This window comes from Phalacrocorax aristotelis, chromosome W, assembly GCF_949628215.1.
Source record: "Phalacrocorax aristotelis chromosome W, bGulAri2.1, whole genome shotgun sequence".
NCBI lineage: Eukaryota > Metazoa > Chordata > Aves > Suliformes > Phalacrocoracidae > Phalacrocorax > Phalacrocorax aristotelis.
The window spans coordinates 24,619,177-24,637,393 of NC_134310.1; the positions used below are offsets into that span (position 1 = coordinate 24,619,177).

At 42.9% G+C, this 18,217-nt stretch overlaps 1 protein-coding gene across 4 annotated transcripts in view; it reads right to left on the reverse strand.

Annotated features, from left to right (window-relative positions):
- Positions 1-18,217, reverse strand: part of LOC142049448 (protein ARK2N-like) — a 70,280-nt gene that overhangs the window by 30,201 nt on the left and 21,862 nt on the right. For all 4 annotated transcript variants that reach the window (XR_012657721.1, XM_075077185.1, XM_075077186.1 and 1 more), the window contains exon 2: positions 6,780-7,596. Coding sequence is in view for 3 of the 4 variants with exons in the window: in XM_075077185.1 (XP_074933286.1) it covers positions 6,780-7,545 (766 nt within the window). In the remaining variant the exon portion in view is untranslated. The remainder of the gene's footprint in view (positions 1-6,779; positions 7,597-18,217) is intronic.

Here is an 18,217-nt window from a genome sequence, read left to right on the forward strand (position 1 = left end):
AATCTGTTGATAGTCTATGGTGGATTTGGGGAAATAACACCAATACATTAGTTCAGTTTGCTGAAAACTGCTCTTTGTGGGAACCCTATACCAGGAGTGATAAATTGACGGGATGGCATGGAATGACCTTTGTATTATGTTCCAATTTGACAAATGTCACCTTGATAACGAATGTTGCCTTAAAATGTTGTACAATCAAAGGGATAGGGCCTCCACTGCAGATGAAGAAGTGCTTTCTTCAAAATGATACCCCCATAAATGAGACACATACTTGGAAAATTGGTAACTGGGATACACTAATGTGTCCAAATGGAAGCATTAATAGAACTGCTGGGGTGTCGGCCTCCTTAACATTGTTGAATCCACGACCTGCAGTGAATCAGGACCAACTAATTAGATTACCATCCACTTGTAGGAATGTGGCAAAGATAAGGCAAAAGCATATGTTGTTCTTTAACATATCCTTTCCAGCCACCCCTCCCTGCAAAGTAAAACGAGCTTGGTACGACATTTTACTTGGAGGTGCAGGAACTGGGTTAGGACTGCTAAATTCAGTAGATCTGGAAACTTTAAGGAGTAAAGTTGGAACCACAGGATTTGATGTAGCTCAAGCAATCAAGATTCAGGCTGAATGGATGCCAACCACCTTTAACCCTCAGATACAGAATTTAAAATATGATAAGGAATCCTTATATCTCTTTAATAAGAGTATAATTGCCCAGATACAATCACTTAAGAATTTGACAAAATTTGTGGACTGGACTGTCTGTACCCTACAAGTCATGTGGCAATTGGAACAAAAGAATAAGGTGCAGTCCTACTTGATGAGTAATAATGAGTTTATGTGGAGAAAATTATTTGGACAATGGGTTTTACCTAGACACTGGATAAAAGCCTATTCACAATTTGTGCAGTGTTATGATAGATGGTGTGCAGGAAAATTAGTATACTATAATATAACTGACCCCGAAGTAATGTGTAAATATTTAATTCTGCCAACCCTCTTTTTGAGTCAAGGGAACCCAGAATATTGGTTACCAGAATTCCAAGGGAAGTATATTGGGAACAATAACAAAACATACGATTTAGATCTTTGTGAAACCACCTCTGATGGAATCTTGTGTGGACAACAATCTCGAGTATATGAACCCTGCTTATTAGAACACTCTGTTAACAATTGTAAATGGACGATCCTGTCTCCTAATGTGTTCGAAATGTTTGTAGAAGTTAATGCCAGATATGTGTGTTTAGTAACTAACAATCGATCAGTAGTTGAACAATACAATGTAACTACCCCATTCATAGGATGTCCCAAGAACATAACCCATTTAACTTGGCATGGACAAACCTATTCATTTTTTGCATATACAGAAGAACAAGTAGCAATGTTTTGGCATTATGAGAGCTTAAATTTAAGTCATGCAAGTTTATCTCTGAAGAAATTAAATGAAACCTTGAATCAATCACAGAAACTTCAAGAACATTTAGGAAAACGAAACAAAACATTAGCTGAATCTATTATTAAAACAATAATAACTGGAGACAAGCTTGTCGGACTGTCTAGTCAAATTGGATCTGATACTGCCCATCATTGGTGGGATATCTTTTCGGGGTACTCACCCTCTGCAGAGAAAACTTTGAATATTTTAGTTCACCCGCTTTTGATATTGTTAGCATTTGTTATTATACTAACAGTCATCAATTACTGTTTGTGGTATAAGCTAAAGAAATTGGCCATAAGAGTTTGGGCTTTGCCTAAGATAATGAAATATGAAAATTTAGAACCTTTGTAAAGGAATTTACAAAGCTTAAAGAAAAGGGGGGAATGATAGAACTAAACCCCTGACAGTCCTTGACTTAATCCTTATTGTAAACATCCTTGTTCTCTTGTGGTTTCCTCCCTTGCAAAGATAGTTTCAGGGATTTGAAGAATGCAAATTGGTGCCAGATGGGATTAAAAAGATGGTGCATAAGCTTGTAAATTCATTGATAACAGAGACTCAGGACATCAGTGCCGAGATAAGCACTCGAGGAACTAGTTTAAATCAGCCCCTTGTGATAGTCCACGGCCAAAGGACTGGTGAGTTAATTCAATGACTATATATGGGCAAAGGAAACCCAAAGTTCAGCCAGCGGATAGGTGAGGAAGACCATCAGAGACCACTGGAGGACTCCCAAAGACCACTAAAAGGACAACTATGCATGCAGCTTGAGCTTTTACATATGTTAATGAATCCTCGTGAATCTTATTAATATGTATGACTTTATAGTATATAATCTTTGGAAGTTTACTGAATCACTGGAGCACTCATGGTGGATCAATCCCCAGTGCTGCCCAGCGCTGTAATAAAGGATGCCTGCTTAATAGTGACTTTGTTGCTATTGAGTTTTATTTCGGGAACTTTCTGGATACTCCGCTTCCTCTTATGGGGAAGTTCGGACTTTGAAGGATAGTATTCGCGAATTTTTGTATCAGTATCTATATTTTTAAGTTTAGAGTTCACTCAGGAATCCTCTAGGAAGCAATAAAACCCTAAGAAAATGTAGCTCTGTACCTGTTTGAGGAATAATAAATAATACATGCATACTGTCTGAACACACAAACATTACCTAAAGGTAATTCCAAAACAAGACAAGCATCACATTAAATGACACAAAGCAGCTACAGAACCTGACAACTTAATATGTAAATGTAAAACTTGTGGGATCCTCTAGCTTAAGAATAATAGAAAATACCCTAAGAATGAGAGAAATCATTGCACAGCCTAAGCAAATATTTACTACACAAACATAAGGCACTAAATCTTTATTGGTATTTCACTGTGTACATGAAGTTACAGTATTACTTTATCAATACATTCTTTTTGGGAGCTATTTAAATGAGGTATAAGTCCTTCAGTAACAGCTAAATAAAGCCCAGGATTATTCTCTTATTTCTGAGCAGTAGCAGTGACACCTGTCAAGGATCAAAAACATTCTATTAAAAACCTGACTTTTAAAGTCTTCTCTCCCATCTGTTTACTTATCAGACAGGCTGGAAATTCAGCATTCAGGTCCTCTGCTCAAAAATAAATTACTTTATAGCAACTAATTTACATCCCTCCAACTGCATTTTAACTAAAAGTAATTAAGTAAAATGGTACCTTTTTCCTAAAATGTTGCTCCTTTTGTATAGTCAATATCTTTTTTCCTCCCTGAAAATAAATATTACTTCTGTTCATATACTCCTAGTGTTGAACATCCAATATGATTCTGTTTATTCATCTTTAGTCAGGGAATCTTATCCTAAGATCAAGTAACTAAATGGCAGTCTTTCCAATTTCCACAGGCTTACGATCAGACACCTTTAAGTAATATTGAGTAAGTTTTAATTGCCATTTAAATAAAAAATATGGTGATATGTGAGACATTGTAGCTAGGATTTTAAAATTAAGAATGAACTAGCATGGTCAAAGTTGACAAAATGGTTTTATAAACCGAAGAGACTATTGAAATAGATATTACCCTGCAATACTATTTTTAAAAGGCACCATTCATAGTATATCTACAATTTACCATAGCAGCAAATCAATGTTTCAAATGCTTCCCTTGCAGTTCTTATAACAAGCCTTATTCAATCTTTTCTTTACTGGAGGCATTCAGGGTTAAAAAGGAAACCAAGCTTAAAAATGCATTTTTATTAAAAATGCATTTTTAATTGGTCCCTTTGCTATCTGTAAACTTACAGCTCTATAGTTTTGAAGTTACACCAAGTTAAAAGGCGAAAAAATTTGCAATCACGAAGGGGTCAGAATCCAAGACTCGTATCTTATTTTCAAGACAATACCTCTTGCAAAATAGCACCTAAGAAATGCCCCAATGCTGTATCTCTATGGGATCTATTAAGTACTATCTAAATAATAACCAGTTATTTAGTTTAGGAAGTCTGACAACATAACAATTTAAGAAGATATGCTGCATCTTCATTCTAATTAACAGTGGTGGATCCCCCTGTGTCATGCTACCCAACATTTCCAAATGAGTATTTTACTGCAAATCACTCTTAACAGATTCCCTTCCCCCCCATTCTTATATAATTGTCATTCTGAGTTACTTCAACCAAATTCATCTCTTGCAAGATGCTTCATCCAAGGTCTATGCACAATTCCTATGAGGAAGTGACCCGGCTGAGTGTCCCTCATGCACATTGCTCTCCTTTCTTTGAATTTCTACATATTAAAACCCCCCTTTTTTTAAAAGGTGACCTGCAACACCTTTTTTAACATCAATACTCAAACTTTAACAGTTTTTTTTTAAATCCTAAAACGAGTCACCCCTATTTCAATACGTACAGACTTTTTTTCAAAAGTAAGGCAAAAGTTTTTCCATGCTTACGCCCTTCTGACAGGTGCACTGTAGTTTCTTGACACTCAAGTTCAAGTATCAAGCTTTTAGTTCAAGTCTTAGCTTTTGCATGTGTGCAGAAGACACTCATGGCCTGAATTTCCAGTAATGCTTTTTGATACCCTGTATTATTTTCTAACTACATGTTCATTCCCTAAATTTTGAGGATATTCACAGTGTAATGGTAAGTGCAGTAAAATGGCTTCCGAGAAAAAAAAAATAAAAAAAAATTAAAGTTAAGCACACACTTTGCCAGTTCCAAGAAGAGGGATCACAGATGGCATGTGAACCTACCACTGCGATGGAGAGCTGGGAGTCCTAATTCGGACTCACAGCTACACTGTATCTGTTAAGACCACAATGTTTCATTAACCCACAAGTATCACAGGATACATTTTTGGCCAACCTCATCCTTATATCTATAGAGATTATTTTTCTTTTGAACTTGGAGACTGTTTCCCACAAACCAAAGTAATGTCTATTTAAAAGAAAACCGCAACATGGCAGATATGCATTGCACCTAATTCCAAAAGGACAGCTCAAAAGTTTTAACATCTTAAATGTCATTTAGTATCAAGCAGATAATACAGGCTATGAAATAAAAAAAGGTCACTGTTCCTCAGGATGGTTTTTGTATTCCCACATTTTGCTTTGCAGGTAAAATTGGGCCTTGGTGATAATCATCACTAAATCAACAAGCTCTTTCGTGCACTGCAATGGGACCTTTTCACTGCAAGCATCTCACGGTTAAGACCGAGAGTTCAAATACAGAAGAGCCTAGTGACACAGGAAAAGTAGCCTAGAGTGGTTTCAGGTCTCTGCAATGGAAATCAGAAATCCAGGCAGATCTGAAGATACCATGTGATACCTCTCTGGGTCACAAGGTACTTTTATGATGTAAAAAAGAATATAACCGGGGGGATTTATTGTGTGTGTTTTGGGTTTTTTTGGGGGTGGTTTTTCTTTTCTTAAGGGGTGGGAAGGAACCTGTCCCAAAACTCAATGAAAAAGCCCATCAGAGATGACTATAAATCAGGCTTTAATTGCCCAGCAAAGCATAAATATAAATAAAAAGGCACAAAACTATGAAAGCCAGAAGTTTGACTAACTACTAAATTGGTAAAAATAATATTGGAATTTCTATTAAAAGTTGACTACAAAATAATTACAGAAGGACTATGCCTCTCCCAGACTTTCTAATAAAAAACATTATCTTCCTTTGTGCAACCTGCTTCCTAACAATATGTGGGGGAAGATGCCAGTTCTCATGGTGACCGAATCATTCACCATAATCAAGTCAGTTAAAACAGTTATTTGTAAAATCCATTGCAAATATTTTTAATTCATCTAGCAAACATTAGTTCAGCAACTTCAGACTAATTATTGCAGTTTTCCTATAAATGTTCTTACCCTATGTACGCCGATATTTATCTCAAAAAAATCTTCTAGCACAAGAGACAAAAAGGCATGCAACCCAGTAAAACTTGGCAAGCCAAAAAGTTTATTTTGATGTGATTTTATTTTGATTGCCATATGACGACGGTTTTATACTATAATATGCTGCAAGAATAATTCACACAAAATCCTGTCCACAGCACTTGGGCTAATAAAATAAAGACTCATCAGACAAAAAGTTTGAAGAATTCATCTTTCTTTTGCTAATAAATTCATGAGAAGGCCCCTATAATTTGCTGCCTCCAATCTTAACACTAACGTGTCAGAAAAATTAAAAGTATAGAAATTATAGATCCTTATGACATAGGAAAATGGTAACAGCATTGTCTAAAATGTTGAAAATTTATCTGTGGATATAGCTTGGGCACCTGTGTAAACAAATTCATATTTATGTCCTAAAATAGGTGACCAGCTGCAATCCCCAAGAGTTTACAATAAGGCTAAGTAGGTTTGTCATGCACTGAAACTTAAGAGCTGAAAGCACAGCATAAGTGCAATAATGAACAGGGCCTTACTGTAACAGAGGCAAGAGGTATGCCATGTTATTTCTAACACGGCTACTGAGCTGTGGTCTTAATATATTAAAGCAAAGCTGGCCACTTATCTTAATGTATTTTAGATTATCATAACCTAATGGGATTTGACAGCACTGACAAGAGTTCATATAAGCTTACAAAGGAAAAGATCTGAAAATTCCAGAATTCAAAGGTAATCCTTCCTCCAATTTAACATTTCTATGCTTTGTTGGTGTGCAAAAGTGCACTGAAACCTCAGAACAGATTTTTTTAAATTTGCCCATGTCTTGTTAACATACTGCAGTCTTCAAATTTACACAGAACTGCAGTTCTCCTGGTTTTTCTCAAGTGTCACTCATTTAACTTAGTATGACAGTTGAGAAACTGTCAGATGTGTTACAGTTCAGTTTAAAAAACATCCTCTACCTGGTATCTCTGCAGTGATTGTCTTGCTGCTCCCTGAAACCTCTTCATCATCATCTGATGAACTCGTGCTCGAGTCACACGTCAGATCACTATCACTGGTACTGCTGTCCTGCAGCAGATTGTACTTCTTGCGAGCAGCTGCCTCCCGTTTCTGTCTTAACAGCCGGATTCTTTCTTTGTGCTTTTGGCTTCTATGACCTTTTACCTTGATAACTCGACCATTCTGCTTGTCACTAGACTGTCGGTTTTTCTTGGCAGCCATTGTTGATGTTTCACTTTCGGACCTGGATCGCCTGGATTTCCTCCCAACTGCAGCCCCAGACACCGCAGAAGGGTCTCCCTCTACAGCAGCTTCAACTTGACAGGGCTCATTCTCTTCTGTGGAAGACAACGTATCTGAGTCAGCCAAATGCCCACTTGAAGACGGGGAAAGCATGCAATGATTAGAAGAGTCACTCTCATAAACTCGACTACCCGTTGGCTTATCGCTCTCTGTAGATGCTAGTCGAGACTCTGAGGAGTCTCGCCTCAGTTCCATCAGTAAGCAAGGCATTGAAGAGAGCACCACAGAGTCTGCTGCAGTGGGCACATTATCTTTCCGAGTTTGTGTCTCCAGTTTTATAGGTCTGTCTTCATCAGGAGCAGTCTCCTGCTTTTCAGAAGTCTCTGGTGGAACTTCTGAATCAACAAGTTGTTCTGCTTTTCCCACTGCCTCCATTTTCATTTCAGAACACCAAGGTCCTCCTGGTCTCAAAGCATGGAGCATGCAGTCTGGAAGACTGGGTGAACTAGAGATGGCCTTCAGCAATACAGCAGCCTGCACAAGAACAGAACAGTAGGAATAATTTACTCAAATAACTGAGTCCTGCTCTTCACAGTATTACCTAAAGAACTCGTTGCTTTCAATTACAGACAGTATGGTTCAGCATCATATTTGTTTTCTTCATTTACTTTTTCCTAGTGAACTCATCCTGTTACAAACTATTCCTTTTACACACCCATGAAAATGGTACTGGAATCACATTAAACTTGTTTTGTGGTTTAGCCAGCAACTCAGCCCTACGCAGCTGCTCACTCACTCCCCCACCGGCAGGATGGGGGAGAGAATCCGAAGGGCAAAAGTGAGAAAGCTCATGGGTTGAGATAAGAACAGTTTAATAATTAAAACAATAACCATAACAATAATGATGCAAAAAGGAGAATAATGAGAGAGGCAAAACAAACCGGGGGGGGGAAATGAAGAACCAAAGCAAACACCACATGACACAACCACTTACCATCCACCAACCCAACACCACCAGTCCCTGAGCCACAACCACCTCACCCACACACCAACTCCCCCGGTTAATATACTGGCCATAGCATCACATGGTATGGAATATCCCATTGGCCAGCTGGGGTCAGCTGTCTTGGCTGTGGCCCCGCCCCTCCCAGCCTCTTGCCCACACGGCAAAGATGGAAAGCTGGAAAGATCCTTAACTACTACAGGCATGTGCTGGTTTTGGCTGAGAAGGGGTTAATTCTCCTCACCGTGGGGGGTCGGCTACCTTTCCAGCTTCCCGAGCTCTGCCGTGTGGTGGGGGGGGCTGGGAGGGGCAGGGCAATGGTGGGGGCAGCTGACCCCGACTGGCCAATGGCATGTTAATTCCATGCCCTGTGACACAGTGACCAGTATATTAAGGGGGGGCAGTTTGCGGCTCGGGAGCGGCGCAGTGTCGGGTCGGCGGGTAGTGAGCAGCTGCGTCACGTGCCGTTTGTTTCAGCGGTTCGTTCCCCTCCCCCCTCCCACCCCCCCGGGGTTTTGCGCCTCTCGTTGTTCTCCTTTACATTGCATTTCTGTTGTTGTTTATTTTAATTTTAATTACTAAACTGTTCTTATCCCAACCCACGAGCGTTACCCTTCTGATTCTCTCCCCCATCTACCGGTGGGGGAGTGAGCGAGCGACTGTGTGGGGCTGAGCTGCCGGCCAAACCACTACAACGCGATACTTAGCCACTACTTAACAACTAAAGCATCAATGTGCCCTAGGCACTTTACCAGCTACAGTGAAGAAAATTAACTCTGTCTCAGCCAAAAGCAGCACAACTTGGCTCACCTCACTAGAATAATCAAACCAGATCAGAAAATAATAAGAATATTTCTGACCTCTTACTTTGGAAGATTTAAATCAATGTTATAAGCAACACATGCTAAACTTCTTTACCTAGAACTTTAAACTTATTTTAATGGAGATTTTTAGCCCTTATGAAAAATGCCAACCTGAAAATTCCCAGACTTGGTGGTCATCTACCTGGACAGACCAGAATATAGTTCAGTTTCCATAGCTATGAGAAATCTACTTTCAGCTGAACAGGACCTCAACCTTATAAAATTACAATGTTTTTATGGTAATTTACAAACTTACAGTACAAACATGACCTAGGAGAAATCCAGTCACTTTGAACAGAACCCAAGCAGCTGCTGAACGTTACAGAACAAGACTGCAAACACCTTTTTCCAGTGGAACCACTCTGCCAGCAAATCTCACATACCAAAAGACGCATTTACAAAAAGTGCCATGAAGTGATACTAAATTGTCAGGGACACGGGGTCTACGACACCTACAGACAGGGTCTAACATTGGCTATGTGTAACACAGATTTGTTCTCAGTAGAGAGCCACCATGCTGGTTAGTCATGTAGAGACTTTTTAGGAATATCTCATACACCATTCAAGTGGTCTTCAAGTGTCTCCCATACAAGTCCTGGTTGTATGAGAACCTACAGGCTGACCTAGTTTCTCTCAAATCTGACAGGTAAACAGCATCAAACAGTATGGGCTGCAAGCAAGAAACAGTATCCACCCACACCAGCATTCTACATTTTACTTCAAGTTATGATTTAATAAATTGCATTGCTTCAGTGCAAATACAAAATCCAAGCTATTTATCTGATTGATAACTTGCATGTTATAAACCCAAAAGTACCTGAAGCACCTTCAGGGAAATTTTTTTAGATATCAATATTTATCATTTTATCTTCATTATTCACACTTTGCCTTGTACCTAAATCTTCACTTGGAATTCAACATAGAATAAAGATCTTTCAATTACCACATTCGCTTGCAGATGAATGGTATGGAACAAATAATTTCTGAGTTTAGAAGTATAGTAAACAATAAGTTTATGGCCCTTCAAAAAAAGCAGAGACAAGAAAAAGCAGTAAGATGTAATCTACTGTTTTTTAAAAAATGCATTTCTGCAGACAAGAGCAATTAGCACTTGAGTAGCCTGAGAAAGCATAGATGGTTCAGAGATTTTTCTGTACCCTGACAATCCTCCTTCAGTTTCCTGCTCCATCCCAAGGTGCATTTGTTTGTATGCAATAGTATACAAATGTATGTTGCTTACCCCCCTCCATTTGCAGCACAGAATAAGGCTACTTCCCTGCTTCTAAAAGGTGCTGTGAAGAGCTCAATGTTGTCCTATCTACCCTAACCCACTTTGAAAATTAATTTTCAAATAATATTAAAAATAGAGTTCATGCTTCCTTCAGGCTAATGAATGAAATGCTAGACAGTGCAAGGAAGTTATTAAAACATTTATGGGAGAGAAACACCAGTTAAGGAAAGAAAGCTTAGTTAATATCAGGCAACACAAGAAAGACAGAGGTGACAACTCTAGGTCTGCTAAATATAAGAAAACCCAACAAACCTCCAAAACCAAACAAGTAGTAAACCAAGCATTTTACTTATAAAAAACCCCAAACATACTGTAAAACACAGGAACATTATATATAAAGAAAAATGTATGCCAATACTTGCACTGAGTAAAACTCTCTTGAACGCAACTTAAAAGAATTTCTGTATATGGTAATTTAATGTAGGCAATAAATATCACATAAGAACCAATTTACTTCCAAGGCCACAGCACAGCATCAACAAACCCAAATGATGACTACACATCTTATGAGACAAAACCACATCCCAATAATGTAATAAAATCAGTATTTCTACATATTTCATCTGCAAATCTACATTATGAATTCTCCTATTATGCAGGTAAGTAAAACACATATTTGATGATTGAATGACTGGCCAAGAGTTATACACAGTGGGATATGTATTGTACCTGCTAGTGCAACTCCCAGCTTTGCTCTGGTCATGCACTTCGAAAAGAAAAATATCTTTTCTAAGAGTTTTGAAGTGTACGTGTGTCATGGTTTCAGCTGGGATAGAGTTCATTTTCTTCACTCTAGCTGGTATGGTGCTGTGCTTTGAAATTAGCAGGGAAAAAAATCCTGTTGAGATAACACACAGATGTTTGGGCTGTTGCTGGGTAGCGCTTATACTAGTCAAGGACATGTCCAGCCTCCCATGCTCTGCTGGGTGCACAAGCAGCTGGGAGGGGAGGGGGCACAGCTAAGAGAGCGGATTCAAACTGACCAAAGGGATATTCCATATCATGTAACGTCATGCCCAGTATGCTACCTGGGAGGGGCTGGCCGGGGGAGGGAGGGAGCAATCGCGGCTCGGGGACGGGCAGCGTCGGTCGGCGGGTGGTGAGCGGCTGTATCGTTCGTGTTTTCTGCGGTTTTTTCCCTGTTTTCCCTTTCCCTTCCTTTTCCCTTTTATTATATTAACATTATTGTCATTATTATCATAATCATTTATCATCATCATTTTATTGTAATCATTAAACTGTGCTTATCTCAACCCACAAGTTCTTTTGCTCGTCCGATTCTCTTCCCCATCCCACAGGGGTGGGGGGGGGCGGGCGAGCGGCTGCGTGGTGTTCAGTTGCCAGCTGAGGCTGAACCACGACAGTCTATTTTTGGCGCCCAACGTGGGGCACGAAGGGTTTGAGATAATAACAGTTGCTGGTCACAGCATTGATTCATCTGCTCGCAGTATTAGTTTGTCCAGTCTTTACCATGCTGATTGTAAAGTACATGTTAAAACTTGCTGTTGGTTTTGTCAGTTTGCTGTGCTCTGCAGTGATTAGAGATATTTTGCCTAGGAGACTTGTTATTAAAACACTGGCCTTGACTGTTATCGGTTATTTAGGTTTTGCATGGAAGCCGTTACTGTACTACAGCTACCACCTCATGGAGGCAATTAGCAATTATACCTCCTCCTCTGAGGAGTTTTTTATGGAGGAAATACAGCATGGCACCGTAGCTACTATCTTATGTAATGCCTCCTCCTTCATTACAACAACTTTTCAGTATCTTGAACATCCTTGGGTAGTTAAGATACATCTGTTGATATTGCTTTGGCAGGTGGTATCAGATCTGTCTAAGGTTAATAAGCAAGTTAAGAATATAATCCAGAGATCTGTCCCAAGGCTCGATAGCTATGCGTGGCAGGGTATGTGGGAAAGTATGGGCAAATGCCTAAGACGGTGGGCACCCCCTGTGGTGTGGGACTTCACCCCTGAACAAGTGCAGAATCCTGAAAAATTAGTAGAACATTTGGAGGAAGTATGTTGTCACCTTGGCAATTCCAGAGAGATACAAATCACTGCCATGTGCTGGGGTCTGGCTTATGCCTATCGAGCCCTATTTAACACTATTCAGTACCCCCAAGGGAAAGAGAAGGGAGCTACTCCAACCCCCGTGACAAGCACTGCGGCCACTCAAACCCCCACGATAGACTCTGCAGCTACTCCAACCCCAGCGACAAGCACTGTGGCCACCCAACCCCCTACGACAGATACTGCAGCTACTCCAACCCCAGCGACAAGCAGTGCGGCCACCCAACCCGCCGCGACAGATACTGCAGCTACTCCAACCCCAGTGACAAGCACTGCGGCCACCCAACCTCCCACGACAGATACTGCAGCTACTCCAACCCCAGTGACAAGCACTGCGGCCACTCAAACCCCCATGACAGGCACTGCAGCTACTCAAACCCCAGTGCCAAGCGTTGCAGCTAAACCAGAGGACCAACCTGTGCCAGTATCAGTCGCCCCTATACGCAAGAAGAAATCATGGAAGAGAAGGTCAACTCGTTTAGAAAGAGATTTCGAGGAACCAGGGCCATCACGAGAAGAGGAGGAGGAGGAGGAGGAGGAACCATGTGTACAAGAAACGGAAACTACCCGATCTCTATCCTTGAGTGAGTTGCGGGATATACGGAAAGATTTCGGGCGTCATTTAGGTGAGCACGTTATCACCTGGCTGCTCCGATGCTGGGATAATGGGGCCAGTAGTTTGGAATTAGAGGGGAAGGAAGCCAAACAACTGGGATCCCTCTCTAGGGAAGGGGGCATTGATAAAGCAATTGGAAAAGGAACACAAGCCCTCAGCCTCTGGAGGCGGCTCCTGTCCGCGGTGAGAGAGAGGTATCCCTTCAAAGAAGATATTATATTTTGCCTAGGAAAATGGATGACCATGGAGAAAGGCATTCAGCATCTAAGGGAATTAGCTGTGTTTGAGGTGGTTTATGGTGACCTGGACGATCAACAGCCATCCAAAGATCCAGACAAAGCCCAGTGCACACGACCCATGTGGCGGAAGTTTGTATGGAACGCACCATCCTCCTATGCAAACTCATTGGCAGTGATGTCCTGGAAAGATGACGAGACACCAACGGTGGATGAGTTGATTGATAGACTCCGGGAATATGAAGCGAATCTCTCTTCCTCGCTCGTCTCTGCTGTTGAGAAACTGTCCCGAGAGTTCCAGCAACTCAAAGAAGATATGTCCTACTCCCCACCAGTACGGACCAGTATCTCAGCCATTAGGAGTAATCGTCCCTTGGCTCAAGAGAAGGGATACACACGACGGGGCACCCTATGGTTTTACCTGCGTGATCACGGAGAGGACATGAAGAAGTGGGATGGAAAACCTACCTCAGCCTTAGAGGCACGGGTACGTGAGCTGCAAGGGAGTACAATTACTCAGGGGAGTTTCTCCAGGAGAGCTGCTGCCCCAGTTTCCCGTAAGCAATTCTCCAGACAGAGGAGCAGAAGTGCTGATGTCCTGACTGATCTTAACAGAGACACCCGTGATTCATATTTACCGGAAGTGAGTGATGAATACTATGATCAGGACTAGGGGGGCCCTGCCTCCAGCCGGGTGGAGGAAAGGGATAACCGGGTTTACTGGACTGTGTGGATCCGATGGCCTGGCAGATCTGACCCACAGGAGTATAAAGCTTTAGTGGACACCGGCGCACAGTGCACCTTAATGCCATCAAACTATATAGGGGCAGAACCCATCAGCATTGCTGGAGTGACAGGGGGATCCCAAGAGCTAACTGTATTGGAGGCCAAAGTGAGCCTAACTGGCAATGAGTGGCAGAAGCACCCTATTGTGACTGGCCCAGAGGCTCCGTGCATCCTTGGCATAGACTACCTCAGGAGAGGGTATTTCAAGGACCCAAAAGGTTACAAGTGGGCTTTTGGTGTAGCCGCCCTGGAGATGGCGGAAATTAAACAGCTGTCTACCTTGCCCGGTCTCTCGAAGGACCCTTCTGTTGTGGGGTTGCTGAAGGTCAAAGAACAACAGGTGCCGATCACCACCACAACAGTGCACCGGCGGCAATATCGCACCAACAGAGACTCTCTGATCCCCATCCACGGGCTCATTCGTCGACTGGAGAGCCAAGGAGTCATCAGTAAAACCCACTCACCCTTTAACAGTCCCATATGGTCAGTGTGGAAGTCTAATGGAGAGTGGAGACTAACAGTAGACTATCGTGGCCTGAATGAAGTCACTCCACCGTTGAGTGCTGCTGTGCCAGACATGCTAGAACTTCAATATGAACTGGAGTCCAAGGCAGCCAAGTGGTATGCCACAATTGATATTGCTAATGCATTCTTCTCCATCCCTCTGGCAGCAGAGTGCAGGCCACAGTTTGCTTTTACTTGGAGGGGGGTCCAGTACAGCTGGAATCGACTGCCCCAGGGGTGGAAACACAGCCCTACCATTTGCCATGGACTGATCCATAATGCTTTGGAACAAGGTGGAGCTCCCGAACACCTACAGTACATTGATGACATCATTGTGTGGGGCAATACAGCAGAAGAAGTTTTTGAGAAAGGAAAGGAAATAGTTCAAATCCTCCTGAAAGCTGGTTTCGCCATAAAACAAAGTAAAGTTAAGGGACCTGCACGAGAAATCCAGTTCTTGGGAATAAAATGGCAAGATGGTCGTCGTCAGATCCCCATGGATGTGATCAACAAATTAACAGCCATGTCTCCACCAACTAGCAAAAAGGAGACGGAAGCTTTCTTGGGCGTTGTGGGTTTTTGGAGAATGCATATTCCACACTACAGTCTGATCGTGAGCCCTCTCTATCTATCAAGTGACCCGGAAAAAGAATGATTTCAAATGGGGCCCTGCGCAACAACAAGCCTTTGAACAGATTAAATGAGAAATAGTCCATGCAGTAGGCCTTGGGCCAGTCCGGGCAGGACAAGATATAAAAAATGTGCTCTACACCGCAACCGGGGAGAATGGCCCTACCTGGAGCCTCTGGCAGAAAGCGCATGGGGAGACCCGAGGTCGACCCCTAGGGTTTTGGAGTCGGGGATACAGAGGGTCCGAAGCCCGCTATACTCCAACTGAAAAAGAGATATTGGCAGCATATGAAGGGGTCCGAGCTGCTTCAGAAGTGGTTGGTACTGAGGCACAGTTGCTCCTGGCACCCCGACTGCCAGTGCTGGGCTGGATGTTCAAAGGAAACATCCCCTCTACACACCATGCAACTGATGCTACGTGGAGTAAATGGGTTGCACTGATCACCCAGCGGGCTCGAGTAGGAAACCCCAGTCGCCCAGGAATCTTGGAAGTGATTATGGACTGGCCAGAAGGCAAAGACTTTGGAATATCACCAGAGGAGGAGGTGACATGTGCTGAAGAAGCCCCACTGTATAACACACTGCCAGAAAAGGAGAAGCAGTATGCCCTGTTTACTGATGGGTCCTGTCGCCTTGTGGGAAAGCACCGGAGATGGAAGGCTGCTGTATGGAGTCCTACACGACAAGTAGCAGAAACTGCTGAAGGAGAAGGTGAATCGAGCCAGTTTGCAGAGGTAAAGCCCATCCAGCTGGCCTTAGACATTGCTGAACGGGAAAAGTGGCCAGTGCTCTATCTCTATACTGACTCCTGGATGGTGGCAAATGCCTTGTGGGGCTGGCTGCAGCAATGGAAGCCAAGCAACTGGCAGCACAGAGGCAAACCCATCTGGGCTGCCACATTGTGGCAAGATATTGCTGCCCGGGTAGAGAACCTGGTTGTAAAGGTACAGCATGTGGATGCTCACGTCCCCAAGAGTCGAGCCACTGAAGAACATCGAAACAACCAGCAGGTGGATGAGGCTGCCAAGATTGAAGTGGCTGAGGTGGATCTGGACTGGCAACATAAGGGTGAACTATTTCTAGCTCGGTGGGCCCATGACACCTCAGGCCATCAAGGGAGAGATGCAACATACAGGTGGGCTCGTGATCGAGGGGTGGACTTGACCATGGACACTATTGCGCAGGTTATCCACGAATGTGAAACATGCGCTGCAATCAAGCAAGCGAAGCGGGTAAAGCCTCTGTGGTATGGGGGACGATGGCTGAAATATAAATATGGGGAGGCCTGGCAAATTGACTATATCACACTCCCACAGACCCGCCAAGGCAAGCGCCATGTTCTCACCATGGTAGAAGCAACCACTGGCTGGCTGGAAACATATCCTGTCCCCCACGCCACTGCCCAGAACACTATCCTGGGTTTCGAAAAACAAGTCCTGTGGCGACATGGCACCCCAGAGAGAATTGAGTCAGACAATGGGACTCATTTCCGAAATAACCTCATAGACACCTGGGCCAAAGAGCACGGCATTGAGTGGGTGTATCACATCCCCTATCACGCACCAGCCTCTGGGAAAATCAGAAGATACAATGGACTATTAAAGATGACACTGAGAGCAATGGGGGGTGGAACATTTAAACACTGGGATACACATTTAGCAAAAGCCACCTGGTTAGTCAACACGAGGGGATCTGCCAGGCGAGCTGGCCCTGCCCAATCAGAATCCTTACGTACTGTGGAAGGGGATAGAGTCCCTGTAGTGCACATAAAAAATATGCTGGGCAAGACAGTCTGGGTTATTCCTGCTTCCAGCAGAGGCAAACCCATTCGTGGGATTGCGTTTGCTCGAGGACCTGGGTGCACTTGGTGGGTGATGCGGGAGGATGGAGGAGTCCGGTGTGTACCTCAGGGGGATTTAATTTTGGGTGAAAACAGCCAATGAACTGAATAATATGCTGTTAATTGCTATATGATGTTGTATGTCATCACTACTATGGTTGCATCAATGGAATGTTATCATGGTGGGAATCTCCCAATTAATAATAATAGCGAATGAACCTTCAATGGAACCGAGCAAAGTGCAGCAGTGAGAGAACAAGAACTACCAGTGCAGCGGTGATGGAACAAGGACTGACATGCAACAACCTGACCCCACGCACACCGCCTCTCTGAAGGACCCTTACAAGAGATGAAATCCAAAGTCATGGACTAAATGAACTCAATGGACATTCCACAGGCATTCTACAGGGGTGTTCCATAGACTAGTGGAATGATAAATGACAATCTGTATAGAGAGATATATATATATTGTTAAAGGATGAGAAGATGGATAGGGATTATTGAATTTGTACTGAATAGTATGGGACCTGAGCATGATGTCAATGATATGGAATAAGGGGTGGATACTGTCATGGTTTCAGCTGGGATAGAGTTAATTTTCTTCACTCTAGCTGGTATGGTGCTGTGCTTTGAAATTAGCAGGGAAAAAAATCCTGTTGAGATAACACACAGATGTTTGGGCTGTTGCTGGGTAGCGCTTATACTAGTCAAGGACATGTCCAGCCTCCCATGCTCTGCTGGGTGCACAAGAAGCTGGGAGGGGAGGGGGCACAGCTAAGAGAGCGGATTCAAACTGACCAAAGGGATATTCCATATCATGTAACGTCATGCCCAGTATGCTACCTGGGAGGGGCTGGCCGGGGGAGGGAGGGAGCAATCGCGGCTCGGGGACGGGCAGCGTCGGTCGGCGGGTGGTGAGCGGCTGTATCGTTCGTGTTTTCTGCATTTTTTTCCCTGTTTTCCCTTTCCTTCCTTTTCCCTTTTATTATATTAACATTATTGTCATTATTATCATAATCATTTATCATCATCATTTTATTGTAATCATTAAATTGTGCTTATCTCAACCCACAAGTTCTTTTGCTCGTCCAATTCTCTTCCCCATCCCACAGGGGTGGGGGGGGGCGAGCGAGCGGCTGCGTGGTGTTCAGTTGCCAGCTGAGGCTGAACCACGACAACGTGCAAGGAAAAATTTGGTTGTTCAAATACAAGAAGAATATTAGCCTGGCTAAAAGAAATGTATTTAAACGTTCATACTAATAACTGCAGAACAGCTCCTGCACTATTCATCCTTTTAGCCTGGGGAGCACAAA